The following is a 17,745-nucleotide window of genomic DNA, read 5'->3' as shown; positions in this document are numbered from 1 at the left end:
AGGGTACAAGGCTCCGCCTTCATCTTCCTGAGAACCCTGGGAATCATCAGAAATGGTGGAAAAGCGTACGCAAATACGCTGAACCAACCGATGGAAAAAGCATTTCCGAGTGACCTTGGTTGGGGACGCCAGCTTGCATAGTTTGGGCATTTGGCGTTCTCCTTGGTGGCAAACAGGTCGATTCCTGGGGCCCCCCATTCTGAGAATATGTGATCCAGCGTACTCTTGTCGAGCTCCCATTCGTGGGAGAGGGATTTCTGTCTGCCTAGGGCGTCGGCAATGGTGTTGACCTTGCCCGGGACATAGTCCGCCCTGAGCGTGATCCCGTGGAGTACAAGCCAGTGCCAGATCTTTTGCGACTCGCGTGATAGAGTGAGCGAACGCGTTCCTCCCTGTTTGTTGAGATAGTGCATCGTCGTGGTGTTGTCCGTTCTGCCGAGCACCTGGGAGTTCTGGATGCGTGGTAAAAAGGCATGTAGTGCTAGATACACAGCCCTTAGTTCCCGAAGATTGACATGGAGTTGCTTCTCCTGAATTGTCAATTTGCCGCTTATTTGGAGATCCTGGAGGACAGCTCTCCAGCCTTCCAGGGATGCATCCGTGGTGATCACCAGAGGTGCTGCTGGAAGTAGGAATGGCAGTCCTATAGACCAATTCCTGTGATTTCTCCACCATTCCAGGTTTGTAGGTTCGAACTCTTAGGGACTTCCTTGATGCCACAGCCGTGGCCAGAGATATTATCCTGTTTTTCCTGTCCTTTGAAGGAAATGCCCTTGCGCATTCCGTGTTCAAGGTCGCCCCGAGGAAGGTGATGTTTCTTGTTGGGGTCATGCAGGATTTCTCGTGATTGAGAGTCAATCCTAGCTGCTGAAAGAGATTGGTGCAGGCGTTGGAGGATTTGGTCGCGCCTGCAGCTGAAGGTGCCTTGACCAGCCAGTCGTCGAGGTAGGGGAAGACTTGGTGACCCATTTGACGCAGGAAAGCTGCCACAGGTGAAAGGCACTTGGTGAAAATCCGCGGTGCGGATTTGAGGCCAAACGGTAGGACTTTGAATTGGTAGTGCTGCCCTGCCACCTCGAATCTCAGGAATTTTCTGTGCCCCTTGAGTATCGGGATGTGGTAGTAGGCATCCTGGAGATCCAAAGATGTCATAAAATCTCCTTTTTCCAGTATGCCTAGTATTTCTTGGATCGTCACCATCCTGAACGACTGACTCTTCAGGAAAGAGTTTAGTGCCCTGAGGTCTAGTATGGGCCTCCACTTTTTCTCATTCTTGCGTATAAGAAAGAAGCGGGAATAGAATCCTTTCCATATTTGAGACGAATGAACTCGCTCGATCGCATCGCTCCTTTCTTCAACATCGCAGATATTTCCTGGAGCAGCAGGCGTAGATGTTTGTGCGGAAGCCTGCGGGGAGGGGTTGCTCCAGCCAACTGGCGGAACCTTGTCATCGCGATATCCATCGCGCAGTCTATAGTTTCTGACGCCGATTCTTCACCATCTAGCAGAATCCTCTTTGGATGAATCTGGCAATTCCGACAGGTATGGGGCTATGTGTGCCCACAATTGTCTATGATAGCGACCCAAGAGCGCTAGGGCGTTTGCGGCCTTTACCATCATTGCCGACATTGAGGAAAACCTGTTCCCAATGTTGTCCACTCTTTTCCCCCCTTATCAGGAGGAAGCGACAAAGGGGCCGAAGGATTCCTGGAGTTCTTCTGGGTCGCCTATGTCACTACGGAGTCCGGCTTAGGATATCCTGTTAAACACGCCGGTGCTGTATCTGGCGCCCTATACCCCTTCTGACTATAGGTAATCGATAATCGGTAATGACCTTAATGCTTTCTTGAGAGGTTCTATGAAGTCATACAAGAAGCAGTCCTGTTCTTGAGAGGCCATTGAGATCTTAAAACGTTGATCAGCCTTCTCTACCACCTTGTAAGAGATTCCAGAATTGTCGGAATGTCCCTCGTCGACGAGCCAGTCGAAGAGATCGCAGCCATAGACTATGCCGTCGTAGACGAGCAGTCATAGACGAGGCCGTCGTAGACGATGCCATAGACGAGCCATCTTAGATGAGGCCGTCGTAGACCAGGCCGTCGTAGACCAGGCCATCATAGATGAGGCCATCATAGATGAGGCCATCATGGACGAGGCCATCATAGACGAGGCCATCATAGACGAGGCCATCATAGACGAGGCCATCATAGACGAGGCCACCATAGACTAGGCCACCATAGACGAGGCCACCATAGACGAGGCCACCATAGACGAGGCCACCATAGACGAGGCCACCATAGACGAGGCCACCATAGATGAGGCCATCATAGACGAGGCCATCATAGACTAGGCCATCATAGACGAGGCCATCGTAGACAAGCCATCGTAGATGAGGCCATAGTAGACAAGCCATCATAGATGAGGCCATCATAGATGAGGCCATCATAGATGAGGCCATCATAGATGAGGCCATCATAGATGAGGCCCTCATAGATGAGGCCCCCCTAGATGAGGCCCTCATAGACGAGCAGTCATAGACGAGCAGTCATAGACGCTCTCGTCGTCGACGCTCTCATCGTCGACGAGCCGTCGTCGAGCCGTCGTAGACGAGCCGTCGTAGACGAGCCATCGTAGACGAGGTCATCATAGATGAGGCCATTATAGATGAGGCCATTATAGATGAGGCCATCATAGATGAGGCCATCATAGATGAGGCCATCCTAGATGAGGCCATCGTAGATGAGACCATCGTAGATGAGGCCGTCGTAGACGAGCCGTCGTAGACGAGCCATCGTAGACGAGCCATCGTAGACGAGCCATCGTAGACGAGCCATCGTAGATGAGGCCATCGTATACGAGCCATCGTAGATGAGGCCATCGTAGATGAGGCCATCATAGATGAGGCCATCATAGATGAGGCCATCATAGATGAGGCCATCATAGATGAGGCCATTATAGATGAGGCCATCATAGATGAGGCCATCATAGATGAGGACATCATAGATGAGGACATCGTAGATGAGACCTTCGTAGACGAGGCGTCGTAGACGAACCATTGTAGATGAGCCATCGTAGATGAGACCATCGTAGATGAGGCCGTCGTAGACGAGCCGTCGTAGACGAGCCGTCGTAGACGAGCCGTCGTAGATGAGCAATCGTAGACGAGCCATTGTAGATGAGCCATCGTAGATGAGCCATCGTAGATGAGGCCATCGTAGATGAGGCCATCGTAGGTGAGGCCATCGTAGGTGAGGCCATCATAGATGAGGCCATCATAGACAAGGCCATCGTAGACGAGGCCGTCGTAGACGAGGCCGTCGTAGACGAGCCGTCATAGACGAGCCATCGTAGACGAGCCATCGTAGACGAGCCGTCGTAGACGAGCCGTCGTAGATGAGCCATCGTAGACGAGCCGTCGTAGACGAGCCGTCGTAGATGAGCCATCGTAGATGAGGCCATCGTAGATGAGGCCATCGTAGGTGAGGCCATCGTAGGTGAGGCCATCGTAGGTGAGGCCATCATAGATGAGGCCATCATAGACAAGGCCATCGTAGATGAGGCCGTCGTAGACGAGGCCGTCGTAGACGAGGCCGTCGTAGACGAGCCGTCGTAGACGAGCCATCGTAGACGAGCCATCGTAGACGAGCCGTCGTAGATGAGCCGTCGTAGATGAGCCATCGTAGACGAGCCGTCGTAGACGAGCCATCGTAGATGAGCCGTCGTAGACGAGCCATCGTAGACGAGCCATTGTAGATGAGCCATCGTAGACAAGACCATCGTAGACGAGGCCATCGTAGACGAGGTTGGCTTCTTAGTCTTTACCTCAGACGGTATAGAAGACGCCCTTCTGAAGGGTCCCATGACCAGAGGAGGTGATTTTGACGGCTCAGAAGTCGTCTTTTTTACATGATTTTTCTCCAAAAGCCAGGCCTTTACTCTCCTTTTCCACAGAGTGAGGAGATTTTGAAGGACTGTGCCCAGAAGACCCATGAGTGGTCTTTTTGAGGGCCTTCTCAGGACGTTCCCCTGAGGAATGAGTCTGAGGAGATTCTCTTCTCTTTTGAGGTCTCCTAGACGTTGAGGACAACGCCTCATCTCGGTCACTGGAGAAAATAAAAAACCTCCTTTCTGGTCTTAGTGTCTCAAAAACTTACTTGAGAAAGTGCGACAGACTTAGTCTTTGGCCTGCGGTATAGACAGTAAATGCAGTCGGTGAGAGGATCAGAGCAGAGCAACCTCTTCCTTACCAGACCTTCTTTAAAGAATGTATTTGAAGATAATCCATAGTAGAAAAGAATCCTTGACAACAATGTCATTTAATGAAGTGAAAAAACACAGAATCTGAGCAGAGCTCAGAGGAGACTCCCTTAGCACAACGTGCGGTAGAAAATCTGAGGGACTGAGGCTCCTCCCAGGAAGGTTCTAGAGGGAGGTCGGAGCTGATTGGCTGACTGTGAGAGTTTGGTCCTTTTTACATAAGGACAAAGAAAGGCTACTAAGGAGAGGTCCTTAGGCCTATTTTCTCTATGTATGTCTATAGGACATTACTTTTTTATGTACCGGAGGCTCCCGTCTCGACGACGGGGAATGATTCAGGCATGTGAATCTATGAAAGACACCCCTAATACTGGATAACCAATAATGCCTGCCAAGAAACACGTAGGTGCTTGGCAGGCATAGCAAATGTAAATGTAGTAGTTACACATGTTTATGCACAAATGTACCTTTGTGAACCAGGCCCAAAGTATTTACCTATCACCTAACATTCTAACATTCTAGTATTGGAGCAGGAGCTAATGCTAGCCTGGCACTAGTGTTCTGAAAAAGGCATTTGTAATTTACTGAAGAAAATGTTTAAGCCGTTTTAGTATAAATAGCTAATGCATGTACATACATTAACATACAACGAAACTATTAAAACTCAACTCTCAGGCTTGTCCATATTAAACACATTTTGCACAAGTGGTGCATGTGAAGAACACAGGTTTGAGGGCGAACTAAACTATATTGTTTATTGATATTGAAAACCTGGCATTTGGGAACAAAAATATAAGATCTTTGTAAAAGACTAGCTTTCATCTGCGGTAAAATGTTATTTGTTTGAATTGAAAAACAGACATGAGAGCCAAATTATAGTATTTTTCAGAAATCAACAAGTGATGTATCGGGCAAATTTAGTTTATTTACCAAAATTTGAAAAAGCATAAATGTGGGCAATATGATGTCTGGATGACCTTTTTTATTTTTTTTTTACGAAAAACGAATAGCTTGTATTGTACAGCAAAAGGTTTTGGTAAAAATCTGTTTGTGCACTCAGCAATCTATAAAAAGCTTATATTCGAGTGAATTCAGATACAGAACTGAAAACAAACACTGCTAATATAATTTGGTGCAAATTGGCACTTGCTTGCTATTATGCCGAGTATTAAATGGCTCATGTGGAGTATTTCATATCTCTTTTAATATTTATTTATGACATTAGTTTCCAATCCAGGCCCTTTCCGATTCCATTAGTCATAGGGCCAAAAATCTACTTGGAACGGGCTGAATCCGAAATTTAAAGGAAATTAAACTTGAAGGGAGATGCTGTACACATTTTGTGAAATATTAGGGTGACATATCAAATTGCATACCTAAAAAAACGGTAGATTTGAGCTGATTTCATAAAGACATTGAGCTGCAAAATTAAAACCAATGCAAACTAATATTTATAAAGTTTTGTATTAGGTGAAATTCATCCTCAAAACACCCTATTGGGCACTAAGGACCACCAGGCACACTAAGGAAGAAAATATTGTTTTAGTTAATGACTATCCTTCACATCTGCCTTTAAAAATGGATTTCAAAATAATACTGGTAAAAGCTCAATTTGTTCCCGTTTCCAAATAAAAAACTATTTCTAGAAGACGTAATGTTCTTTTCCTTGGTGCAAAACACAGAAAAATGTGCACACGCTTAATATGGATCAGATACTTACCTGTAATCCTATTTCTCTTCCAGGGGTATCCTCATCAAAGTCATAAGCATTAGAATATTCCCGCCCATGCGCGGGACCCCGGAAATACTATCTATGCGGTCTATGCTTTCAGTCCTTTATGAGATTTTCTACTGTCTGCTGAGCATTAAAACAGTTTCAAAACATGTTTTATTGTTGTTTTTCCCTATTTCTAATGCATGTTTTTCATGTTATGATGGGAAGTCCTTACAGCATGATTCAGCTCTGATGTGTATGAGGCTGCAGTTGCTTAATTGTTTATATATATATATATATATATATATATATATATATATATATATATATATATATATATATATATATATATTCACTCGAACTTCCCGCAAAGCGAAGGAATGACAAGCCGCACCAGCCGGGTAAGCTTACAAGTTTTCTTTATTGGGCACAAAGAAGACGCGTTTCGAGCACACTGGCTCTTGGTCACATATATATAATTACATATAATTATATATGTGTGGGGCACATATATTGTAATGTTTCCGGGGTCCCGCGCATGGGCGGGAATATTCTAAGGCTTATGCCTATTGATGAGGATCCCCTTGAAGAGAACCATAATTTAAATAGTTGCCATTGAACTCAGGCAAGGGTTATGGTCACACTGTCTCAACAAAACAATGTAAAACATAGATAATATGGATTACTTCACAGAGAATTAACCTTGAAAGCTGAATGTTCATCTTCAAAGTCCAATTCCCAGACCACACACTACCACCTATCTGTCCTGCAAGCATAGCCTAGATCACGATGGGCCCAATGATTCCCACGGCGACATTACCGTTATTATTTGAGTTTTATTTCCCATTTTCACCATTAATGGTACACATTATATACCTGGTAATTTGTAATTCCTGTGCTACCCAAATTTCAAGATGTGCAATTTTAAAAGACTAATCATGATCCAGCCCATAATTTGTCACAAATATGTTTATTCTCTCATCACTGTCCCTAAAACCAAGATCAGAGCTCAGAATTAAGGCCCAGTTGCCCTTGGAACACTACTGTCAGTTACTTAAGGTGGTGGAGTACCTTGTTTAGAGTGCTGTACTTTAGTTAAATATGTCGGCATAATAAACTTATGGGGTACATAGCATATTTCCTTACCTTGATCATCACGGCTTTCTTCAGCAATATACTTGTCAGTAGGACGCTCTTGTACGATTGCTTTTTTATTGTCTTCTGTGCTGCATTGTTTTTCTTCCCTAACACACTGGACCTCTTGATGTGTTAAAGCATCTCCCTGGAAACCTGACTTGGCCAAGATTTCCTGGTCAATCTGGATAGATTTGTGATCATGACCAGACATTATATGATCTCCCTGGGATCTTTCATTTTGCTGCTCGTCAAATGCCTCCATACTTTCATTTACAAATTTCTGGATTTTTCTTTGTGTTTCCTGTTCCTCGATAGAGCGGGAATTGCCTTCTGCATCCTTAGTCACATCATCAATGGGTGGAACTTCTCCTGCAACAAAAACAGTCATTATAAGAGGCAAGGGTTGGGAGAAGTGAAAAAGAAGCTACATTTACTTTAAAAGTTGTAGCATTAACCTCAAATATACAAAAAAAGCATTAATCAATACCCAATAAAATCGACCCTAACACAAGTGCATCAGAAAAATAGGTTTGCCTATGGAATAATTTGACAGCCCTAAGCTCCCACACCCGTTCTGTGATTCTAGCCATTAGCTGTCTTTCCCAACTATTGCAGGTTATGACCAGATGCTAGAGAAATAGACAGGAAGTTTATTTGATCTTTAAGTCAGACACACGAGGGGGCACCAGGGGGTACCATTGCAGCACAGATCACAGAGATTCATTTTGAAATTTTTTACAGCTCAAAGAGACAAGAAAATGACTCCCCATCAATAATGTTGATTCAGTGTGATGCTATGTTCTGCAGATTGTTTATCCAGCTGCACAGTTGGACTGCTAGAACATCAGTTTAGGTGTTGCTTTTTGATGGCCTATTAATACTATTCTGCAAAATTAATTAAAATATTTATACCCAGCTCCCATCGATGCTTGGAAGTGCCTCCTTCCTCCGTGTGCCTCCTCCCTCCGTACTGCTCCTCGGGCTGCTCCTGCCATGTACTGGTTAGTTTTGGTTTGTCATTTTGTCGCCTCGTTTCTTTTCCTGTTTTCAGCGCTTCCCACCGCCCGCCTCACCAGGGCCCCTCCCTGGACCTACTTAATGGAGGCAGCAGTGTGGCCCCATCAAGCAGGTCCTTACCAGCTTCCCCTCGCTACTTGGCAGCACCACCTTCCTCCATGTGCCTCTTCCTTCTGTACTGCTGCTAGGGCTGCTGCTCATTAGTCCCGGTCAACCAGTTCCCTCTCAGAGGACCTACTTAATGGAGGCCGTAGTGCATCCCAATTGACCAGGTCTTCACCAGCTCTCCCTTGCTGCTTGTCAGTGCCTCCTTCCTCCATGTACCACCTCCCTCCATATTCCTGCGAGGGCTGCTCCTGCCGTGTTCTCTGCAAGCCTAGCAGCCCACTTGGTGCTGTTCACGCTTCCCGCCACCCGTTGCCCGCCTGCCCTGTGCCCCTCCCAGGACCCACTTAATAGAGGCCACAGCATGGCCACCAAGCGACCGCACGCAGCAGGCACACAAAAGGCTAGACTGTCTGCACCTGTCCATGCCCGGCCATGGTCTGCGCCAGGAACCATGGATCTTCCGCCATCTTCCGCTAATCCAGGACCAAGCTCGGAGCTCTGAACTGCAGACCCCGCAACAAGAACTTCTTCCCCACCTCTCCACGCTCTACAGCAGGACCCTTTGCCTGCCACCTCTGCCAGTTCTCCAGCACTGACGCTCCAGTGTACCCAGACGCCAACACCTAACCCAATTTGACTGCGCCGAAACAACTCCACTGCCTTCTGCTTAGCACCAGACACCTCTGAAAACACGCAACCAAGATATGGGACACCATCACCACCCTCACCCCCAACATCATCTTCCTCACGAGACCTGGTTCATCTCTGCCTCTGCACCGGACATCGCCACGGCCATGCCCCTCGGCTACAAGATTGTTCACCGGTACCGCATCAACAAACCCAGAGGTGAAATTGTCATAATCCACTTCACCACCACTGTGGATGACAACAACACAATCATGGAACACCTCAACTTCCAGTTCTGAATAGACAGCTAAACCACAATCGGAGGCACCCTCCCGTATAGACCTCCATGACTCCACCCTGGCTTTTGTGACACCATCCCCGAATTCATCACCCCCTAAGCCATCAACACTGAGTACTACATTTTCCTTAGAGACCTCAATTTCCACCTTGACAACCCCAATAAGATCAACACAGTCAACCTTCTGGACAGCATGAACAACATTGGCTTAACCCAGATAGTTACCAACCCCACGCTCATCGCAGGACACACGCTAGATCCTATCTTCACTGCCAGTAACAGAGTCAAATAAAGCCACACAAGAGCTCACCGGGACAAAGCACGCAATCATCCACTTCACCTACACACCAGCCCCAGCCAAGCCACCAGACCAGTCAGCACCACTCACTGCAGCTGCAACAAATTATCAGAGATGGCACACCACCAAGGAGCCCACTGACCATACCACCTTCCACAATTCACTTAACCAGTAACACAGACTCCTGAAAGACATAAAAAAAAATGCCTTAGCCAACTGAATGGCAGTTCAGGCTGGACTGTTACCATGGGGAGCAGGGTCAAGACTGAAGTGCATATGGCTAGTTCTTAACTGGAGTGGTGTAGTATGCAAAAAAATGATGGATTCAATCCAGATTTGCGACTGGGGGTGAACGTTTGATTTGTTCAACATTCCGTCCATCATCTATTCTTTTTGCATTTGTTGCCCTAAGTGGGAAGGGTATGCCCAGACGTGGGTCCTGGGCTTGCTATGCCACTGGATTCAAGCTAGCCTGGCTGATGACGGTGATACCCTGAAACCTGTCCAGAATACTTGCTTCTGGTTCAGGGAGCACCTGGCCTGGCAGTTCGGGCTGGACTGTACCCTTATGACTAAGTCTAAACTGAAATTGCATGGCATGCAGAAAACCGATGGATTTAACTCAGATATGTGACTGGGGGTGAATGATTAATTTGATCAGCATTCCATCCATCCTCTGTTATTTTTGTATTTGTTGCCCTAAGTGAGAAGGGTATGCCCAGACGTAGGTCCTGTGCTTGCCACTCCACTGGACTCAAGATAGCCTGGCTGAAGAGGGGTGATACAATGAAACCGGTCCCAGGATGCTTGTTCCTGGTCCAGAGAAGGCCTGACCTGTCAGTTTGGGCTGGACTCTTCCCAAGGGGAGCAGAGTCAAGACTGAATTGCATATGTCTAGGTCTAAACTGGGATGGCATTGCATGCAAAAAAGATGGATTTAACCCAGATCTGTGACTGGGGGGGTGAATGTTTGATTTGTTAAGCATTCGGTCTATCAACTGATTTTTTGCATTTGTCGCCCTAAGTGAGATGGGAATGCTCAGATGTGGTCCCATGCTCACTACACTACTAGATTCAAGCTAGCCTGGCTGATTGATGCTTTTTTCTGGTCCAGGGCGGATCTGGCCTGACAGTTTGGGCTGCACTTTTCCCATAGGGAATAGGGTCAAGTTTGAATTGCATATTGCTAGGTCTAAACTAGAATGCTATGGTGTTCCAAAAAAGAAATGGATTTAACCCAAATCTGTAACTTGGGGTGAATGGTAGATTTGTTCAGCATTCCATCCATCATCTGTTCTTTTTGCACCCGCATCAAAGCCGGCTTCAGCCACAGCAAAGAACTCAACAGCATTGTCAAGGAGTTCCCCAACCCCTCAGCAACTGAAAACATCATCACCCCTTCCCAGCGACTCCTTAGTTGACTTCTTGCATGACAATATATCCCCCATCTACAGGACCTTCAAAACCCAACCTGCTGCTGACAACACCCTCAGCTTCCTAGACCTCACAGACGCCTCTGCCATCAACAGTATCATCATCTCCTACATGGACGACACCCAGCTCATCCTCTCGCTATCCAAAGACCGCTTCACCACCAAGGACAATTTTCATCTCTGTATGATCATCGTCGCCAACTGGATGCAAGAAAACTGCCTCAGACTCAACACAGAGAAGATAGAAGTCCTGATCTCCAGGAACACACCGTCGATCTGGATCCGACCGCCGGGCCTCCAACAACTTTCGGGATCGGAGCATGACTTCGGGTCATGGTGGCGCTCCAAACACCCCAAGCACATGAGGTGCGGGTCCGTTACTGACATCATCTTGTGACAGGACCCACAAGGCTTGAAACTGGTCCAACGTTGGGACATCTTTCATGGACCAGGAGTCAATAGTCTCAAAAAGAAGTTGACCCAGCATTGCAAAAAGGCTAGTCAAAAAGTGGCTAAGGGGTAGTTCTCTCCGGATCTGCACTAGGCTGGCACGGAAAAAGAAAGAACTGACGTCAGGTTGCAGGGGCGGCATCAAAGTAGGCACCACAATGTCATCCCGGCTACCACGATGCTGACGACGGATGCGGAATCGACCAATGCCACCTTCCAACGTGCAGGGGTACTACTAAAGAAAAATCTCTGGATCCAGTCTGACGCCTGGGTGGAATTCTAAGGTAAGGAATTTACAACTAACTGTCTCTTTCGGATTTAAGACTTAACCGCTGATTCGGCCATTAAGATAAATGCGGCATGCTTTTTCTCCCTCTCGGTCTTCGTTTCTTTTTAGCATGTGCTCTGCCCTTCTTTAAACATCATTCTTTAAGGGTCATGCATTTCTCTGACACCTCTGCACATTTCCTGGGGTTGCGCGCCCCTTTTTGATGATTTATATGCTGTGTATGACATGCATTGCTCTCTAGCTTAAAGAGCTCGAGTCCCCTGGCCTGTAGAGGATTTGCCATACGACTTAACTGCTCTTGCAGTTACACTTATAATTACATCCGTATTTTAAAATTGTGTGCTTTAGCCCCCCACCTTCTATCAATACACAATTCCTGAAGGATTTCACAGTTCTTTGCCACCACTTTTTTATTTTTTATTTCCTGGGGCACCCTCTTTGTGATTAACATGCCGTGTTTTGACTCACACGTTTTCCCCAGCTTTATTATGAGTATGCATCACCCTCTTCATCACACAACTTCTGAACGGTTTCTACCATTTGTTTTCTTTGCTGTTTGTTTAATTCTGCAACACGTGCCCCTCATTATTGATAACAAGCCATGTATAAATATACAGACACCTTGCCTGTAGCATTGTCTAACAACAAAATGCGATGCAGCCCACGCTACGAAATTGGTTTTTAATTAATTAAATTGTTTACTTACCTCCAATTATCCATATTCCAGTTTTTAACACCCCCCACCATGCCCCTCCCTGCCCCGCCTTTCCACCCCCCTGCAACTCCCTACACGGGCCGCGGCTGGTGTAACTTGGCTTAGCGTAAAGATATACACTTTCAAAACTATAATGAATAGGCGTATTTAACCCCAAAACTACATTAGTCAAATGTATTTAACTCTAATGAATAGTCACATGGAGTTATCCGAGCAGACAGAGCCTGCGAGTTCGTGATAAGTAGACCTACTGCACTGTTTTTTAAAATGTTTTTTCATGTCAGTTGTAGCAAACACTCTGAAAGTGTTATTGGCACAACGTGTGCCAATATTGTCAGCTTCTCACTACTGTAGAGCATTACGTCAAAGGAAGTTTGAGTGACAAGAGAGAGGTGAGCAGAGGCAAGGAAAAACTCAGAGCGGAGTACAAGATTTTAGTTGTTGTAAGGGAGTCTAATCTGTAGGTTGAATTCCATTCTTGGTCGCAGCCTGAACCGTGATGCTTGGATGAATTAATGAACAGAGTTTGCTGTTCTCAGGTGGTTTTTCTTTATTTACTAGTATTGCCATGGCTAACGGCAGACTTCATAGAAGCGTGTGTTTATGCTGTTTGGTAAGTACATATCTATTAAATCAAACAATTGTGTTATTTATCATTTAAATGTAACCTTAAATATAATAAGTACATCTGTATATTTGTAGTAACAATACCTGATTCTTCCATCATCTTTTGCCTTTTTTTAGCTTCTGCTCTCTTTCTAACGGCCTCTAAAGCATCAATACTGTCTTGGATTTTCTTCCTTTCTCTCGATGCCCATTTTTCTCTCTCCTCTATTTCAGCTTCACGGCCTCCTCTGAACCATGCCTCTGCACAAGCCCTGGTGACAATAAGCAAAGGTATGTTATTTGGAGAGGGCATATACAAACATGCATGTGTATGTAAAATGGTTGAGTTGTTGGGGGGGAATGAGTTTAGGTCCTTGCATCAGAAAAGACTCAAGTGGTACAATTTCGGGTCAGATGAATAAGAAGATACTTACTGGTCAAGGGTGGATATATTTTATACATTAGCACCCTTACATTATCTCCCTTTTCTAGAAGGAAGATATTAAAACAAGGTGTTTGCCTTCTTTAGTCTGTTGATTACACTAAGAAAGCCCACATTTACCTCCAAGTTAACCATAACTGACAGATGTCATTTTCTTTTGGGTAAGAGACAGTATAGTAAAGCACCTACAGTATGCATCTAATTCTAGAAGGAGTGGTGAGGAGGGTCAATTGGGAATCCATTGACGGTACATGTCCTGGGGAGGGAATTGTTACAGATAAGTGCCCTCATGTTCACCAACTTGTGACATTCTATATTTTAACATGATTCGATTGAAACTTTAGCTAGAGGAGAGCATTGAGAGATAAGCCCTCACAATAATATAGTTTTAGAAAGAATAAAATACTTTTCGACTCTAGTAGTGGTATTCCAGAAATATTGTTTATAGAATTTATGATCGAAGCATTTCATCTCTATGCCAGTGGGCCGGGAGGGGCTACTGGAACTCCAAACATGGTGGTTGGAACCATTTGTCTTGCATGTCCTGTGGCTGTCATACTATGGCTCGGCAAACTGGGCCCAGTAAACACATTCAGCGCATAACTCTTAAGCAAGGGATCTCGGGTAGGTAGTGTGGGTGGAGAGACTCAGCACACAAGCCCAGGGATGTAACAGAAGGCCCTGCGTCCCCTGCAGTGCAGAGTGCCCCCCGGTACCTCCACCTTGCAGGGGACCCTCATCCACTTCTGCAGACTGTGTGCATATGCACACAGAACAAATCGGAGCAGCTGCTGCCTGTCTATAGCCTGCTGCACAGTGCATTCTTTCACCATGTCTTCCTGGGGCAGATTTATAGAAAGTGCCCCAGGGACGCAAAAGCCATGTGTGCCCGTCTTGTGAGCCCCCGGGCAGTTTGGTATCACAGATGGGGCCACAGACGCTTAGGCGGCCTCTTCTGTATTACAGATAGCGCTGGCGCACATGGTTCGCCAGCACTATCTGTAGAGGGCATCACCTCATTCGCATAGGGGAGCGGTCCCATGCAAATGAGCAAATCTCTTTACATCTGCACCCACACCTTATCATGGAATGTGGGCACCAAGGCAAAGAAACTGTCAGGAGCACTGTCAGTGAGCCCCATGATGACAGCTCTCTGATGGTTTAAGGGGGTTTTATGGACTGCCCCAGATATCCCCTTGCAGGAGGGTGCACTCACTCACTGCACCCGCCTGCAATGGGATTTCTCTATTTCTTAAAAGTGCTAGTGGTTGCCGCCTGCACAGTGAAACATTGAGCAGCTTTGAAGCAGCCACTCCGTATTTCCCTTGAATGCGCTGCCCTCAGGCATGGGTTTGTGGCTGCCCCGAGGGCAGTGCATTTAACATAATAGTGCACACTTCTTTTGTTTCCGCATGGAACACCTGTTTGATGGTGTGCTGTAGTGCAAACAGAGAAAATGTGTCCTATATGTAATATGGCACCCTGTGAAGCACCAGCAAGAAAGTTGCAAAATATTGAATTATTGGAATCTAAGGGCGAAAAGGTGCCCCCGAGTTTCAGGATCTCATTTAATATTGATCAGAAATAAAAATACTGCAAAGTCAAGAGTGGGAAAGTCCATCAGGAAAGGTGAAGGACAGAGGAGAGATGCAGGTGGAAGGCAGAAAAAGAGAGAGATATGAGAATGACAGTGAAATAATGGAACAGCTTAGAGAGTGAGAAAAGTGGAAACAGGTGTATTAAAATGGTAAGAAAAAGGCAGTTTAGAGCGAGATGGAAGACATCTATAGGGTATGACGAGAGAGATAGAAACCGGTAAAGGGTAAGATAAAAGAGAAAGAGGTGCTAAAGAATGAGGCGCAATCTCGTTAACACACAACATGGGAAATCTGCGCACGATGGTGGCTGGGATAGGTCTGGTGCTGCTGAAACCCCTTTCCATTGCCACGAAAGGAGCGAAAGCTAGAATGGCCATGAGGTGAACTAGAGAGAGGCCCAACGATCTGCCCGATGCACGAGAATCCATGAACCCCTCTGGAGCTGAGCCTGCCTTCTCTCCAAACAGACGGCATCCATCAAAGGGCATGTCCATCAAATTAGCCTGGACATCGCCTGAAAAGCCAGACGTTCTAAGCCTGGTGTGGCGCCGTAAGACCACTATCGATGAAATTGCTCTGCCCAGCGAATAGGTTGTGACAAGTGCACACCTGATGGTGGATTTTGCTGCCTCTCTCCTGTCCTTGCCTGCCTGAGAGAGCACAACCTGCGTTTCCTCTGGAACTTGTGGCAGTGTTTGCACAGCCGTCTCCCAGCAGGAACGGGAGAAACGGCTCAATAAGCATGCAGGGTTTACCGACACCAATGCCAGGCTGGAGGAAGAAAACATCTTCTTCACAAGTGATTCCAAACTCAGGTGGGCTGGACGGTCACACGCCCTGGGGAGTTGAAGCCTGCACCACCAAGCTTTCAGGAGTGGAGCATTGGCTGAGGAACTTTAAGTCACCCGGAGCTGGGCGATGGCGGTGCATCACTGTCCTATTCACAGGAGCCCCCGAACTAAGCTTGGACCATGTGCCTAGTGGGACATTCGTCAGTGCTTCATTAAAAGGCAAAAGGGGTTCAGAGGTGGAAGCCCCAGGCTGAAGCACTTCAGTGAGGAGATTAGTCCTGACCCGCACAGAGGGCAACTCCAGTCAAAGTACCTCAGCTACTCTCCTTACCACCATGTCATAAGATGCTTCCTCATCTGTAGCCACAGTTGGTGGTGAGAGCATGCCAGTTTCTGGGGATGTGCTACTCAAATGGCTTCCTCAAGTTCCTCATACCAGTCCATCTGCACTGCAGACTCAACCTGGTGTTCTAAAGGGTCCATAAACCCCTTCCAGTCCTCTCCTGTGCCTGAAAACATCATGAAAATGCACAGGCGACAACATAGAACCCCTCGGTTCTGCCAGCACTTGATTTGACGTCGAGCGACAGCGTTCCAACTCTATGTTGTCGGGGATGAGGATGGGGCTGGAACCGCCGGGGAGTGCTGGCAGCTCTGAAGGCACTGACTTTGGGTCTGACACCGGGGCATGTCGGGTAGGGATGACCTGTGCTGTCCCGGATCTCGAATCGAATCCCTGAGGCCCCACCGGGCCTTGCCAGAGTCAATGGCGTAGAATCCGATGGGGCACCTTCCGACTCTGTGAGGTCCAAAAGCTCACCACAGGGGTCAGCCCACTCAAATATGTGGTGCATGGACTCGTGGAACTCTTTAATTTGAGTGGGGGCCGCTCCAACTCCCAAAAAAGGAGGGTCAACCCTAGCTCCAGCTCCGCAGAACTGTGCCTATAGCGTCGGTGCTCCTTAGTGCTCTTGCAGACGGACGACAGCCGAGGTGAAGATGAAGTCCGCTTGCACTTCTTTTTCTTGTGCCTCTTCCCCGAGTGTTCCTTGGACCTTGAGTGGCAGGAAGAGGATTTAGGGCTCTGGGAGTGGTCTTGTGACCGCCTGTTCTTTGATCGGGATCGGGATCTCCGTGGAGTCTCGCTGGCCGGTATCGACTGCTGGGCTTTAAGGAGCTTTAAAGCATGCTCCTGTAAGGTCTTGGGGGCCATGGCCTGGCACTCCGAGCACGACTTCAATCTCTTGGGGCCGACTTCAATCTCTTGGGGCCAAATTTACAGTGTGGTTTGTGTCCGAGGGCCGCACCGGTGGGGGCGGGGTCAGTGGGGGAGGGTGCGGGCTAGATCAACAAAAAAAACTATGACCATGAGGTTGATCACAGGTGCCTGCAGCGGATGCCTTCGTCCACTGAGCCACCAGACCTGGCATACACACATCTCTCCCTCCCTCACTCCATCTCTCACTTTCTCTCTGTTCCTCCCTCTCTCCCTCTCTCCCTCGCTCCCTGTCTCACTCCCTTTCTCTCTCTCTCTCTCTCTCTCTCTCTCTCTCTCTCTCTCTCCCTCCCTCACTCCCTCTCTCTCTCTCTCTCTGTCTCTCTCCCTCCCTCTCTCTCCCTCCCCCTCTCTCTCCCTCCCTCTCTCTCTCTCTCTCCCTCCCTCGCTCCCACCCTCCCTCTGTCTGTCTGTCTCTCTCACTCCCTCTCTCCCTCCCTCTCTCTCCCTCCCTCTCTCTCTCATGTCCTCTCTCTCTCTCTCCCTCCCTACCTCTCTCCCTCCCTCTCTCTCTCCCTCTCTGTCTCTCCCTCCCTCTCTCTCTCTCTCCCTCCCTCGCTCCTCACTCACTCACTCACTCCCTCCCTCTCTCAGTCCCTCTCTCTCACTCCCTCCCTTGTTCCTTCTCTCCCTCCCTCCCTCGCTCCCTCTCTCGCTCCCTCTCTTGCTCCCTCTCTCCCTCCCTCTCT

General features: G+C 47.4%; 1 protein-coding gene across 1 annotated transcript in view; it reads right to left on the bottom strand.

Moving 5' to 3' along the window:
• The window catches only part of DNAAF1 (dynein axonemal assembly factor 1), a 485,669-nt gene that overhangs the window by 159,318 nt on the left and 308,606 nt on the right, over nucleotides 1-17,745 (bottom strand). The window contains exons 17-18 of the mRNA XM_086945201.1: nucleotides 13,055-13,221; nucleotides 7,118-7,477 (exon numbers count right to left, since the gene is read on the bottom strand). Coding sequence (XP_086801327.1) covers nucleotides 7,118-7,477; nucleotides 13,055-13,221 — 527 coding nt within the window. The remainder of the gene's footprint in view (nucleotides 1-7,117; nucleotides 7,478-13,054; nucleotides 13,222-17,745) is intronic.

The sequence above is a fragment of the Lissotriton vulgaris genome, chromosome 12 (assembly GCF_964263255.1).
Source record: "Lissotriton vulgaris chromosome 12, aLisVul1.2, whole genome shotgun sequence".
Lineage (NCBI taxonomy): Eukaryota > Metazoa > Chordata > Amphibia > Caudata > Salamandridae > Lissotriton > Lissotriton vulgaris.
This window is presented reverse-complemented; position numbering and strand designations above follow the sequence as displayed.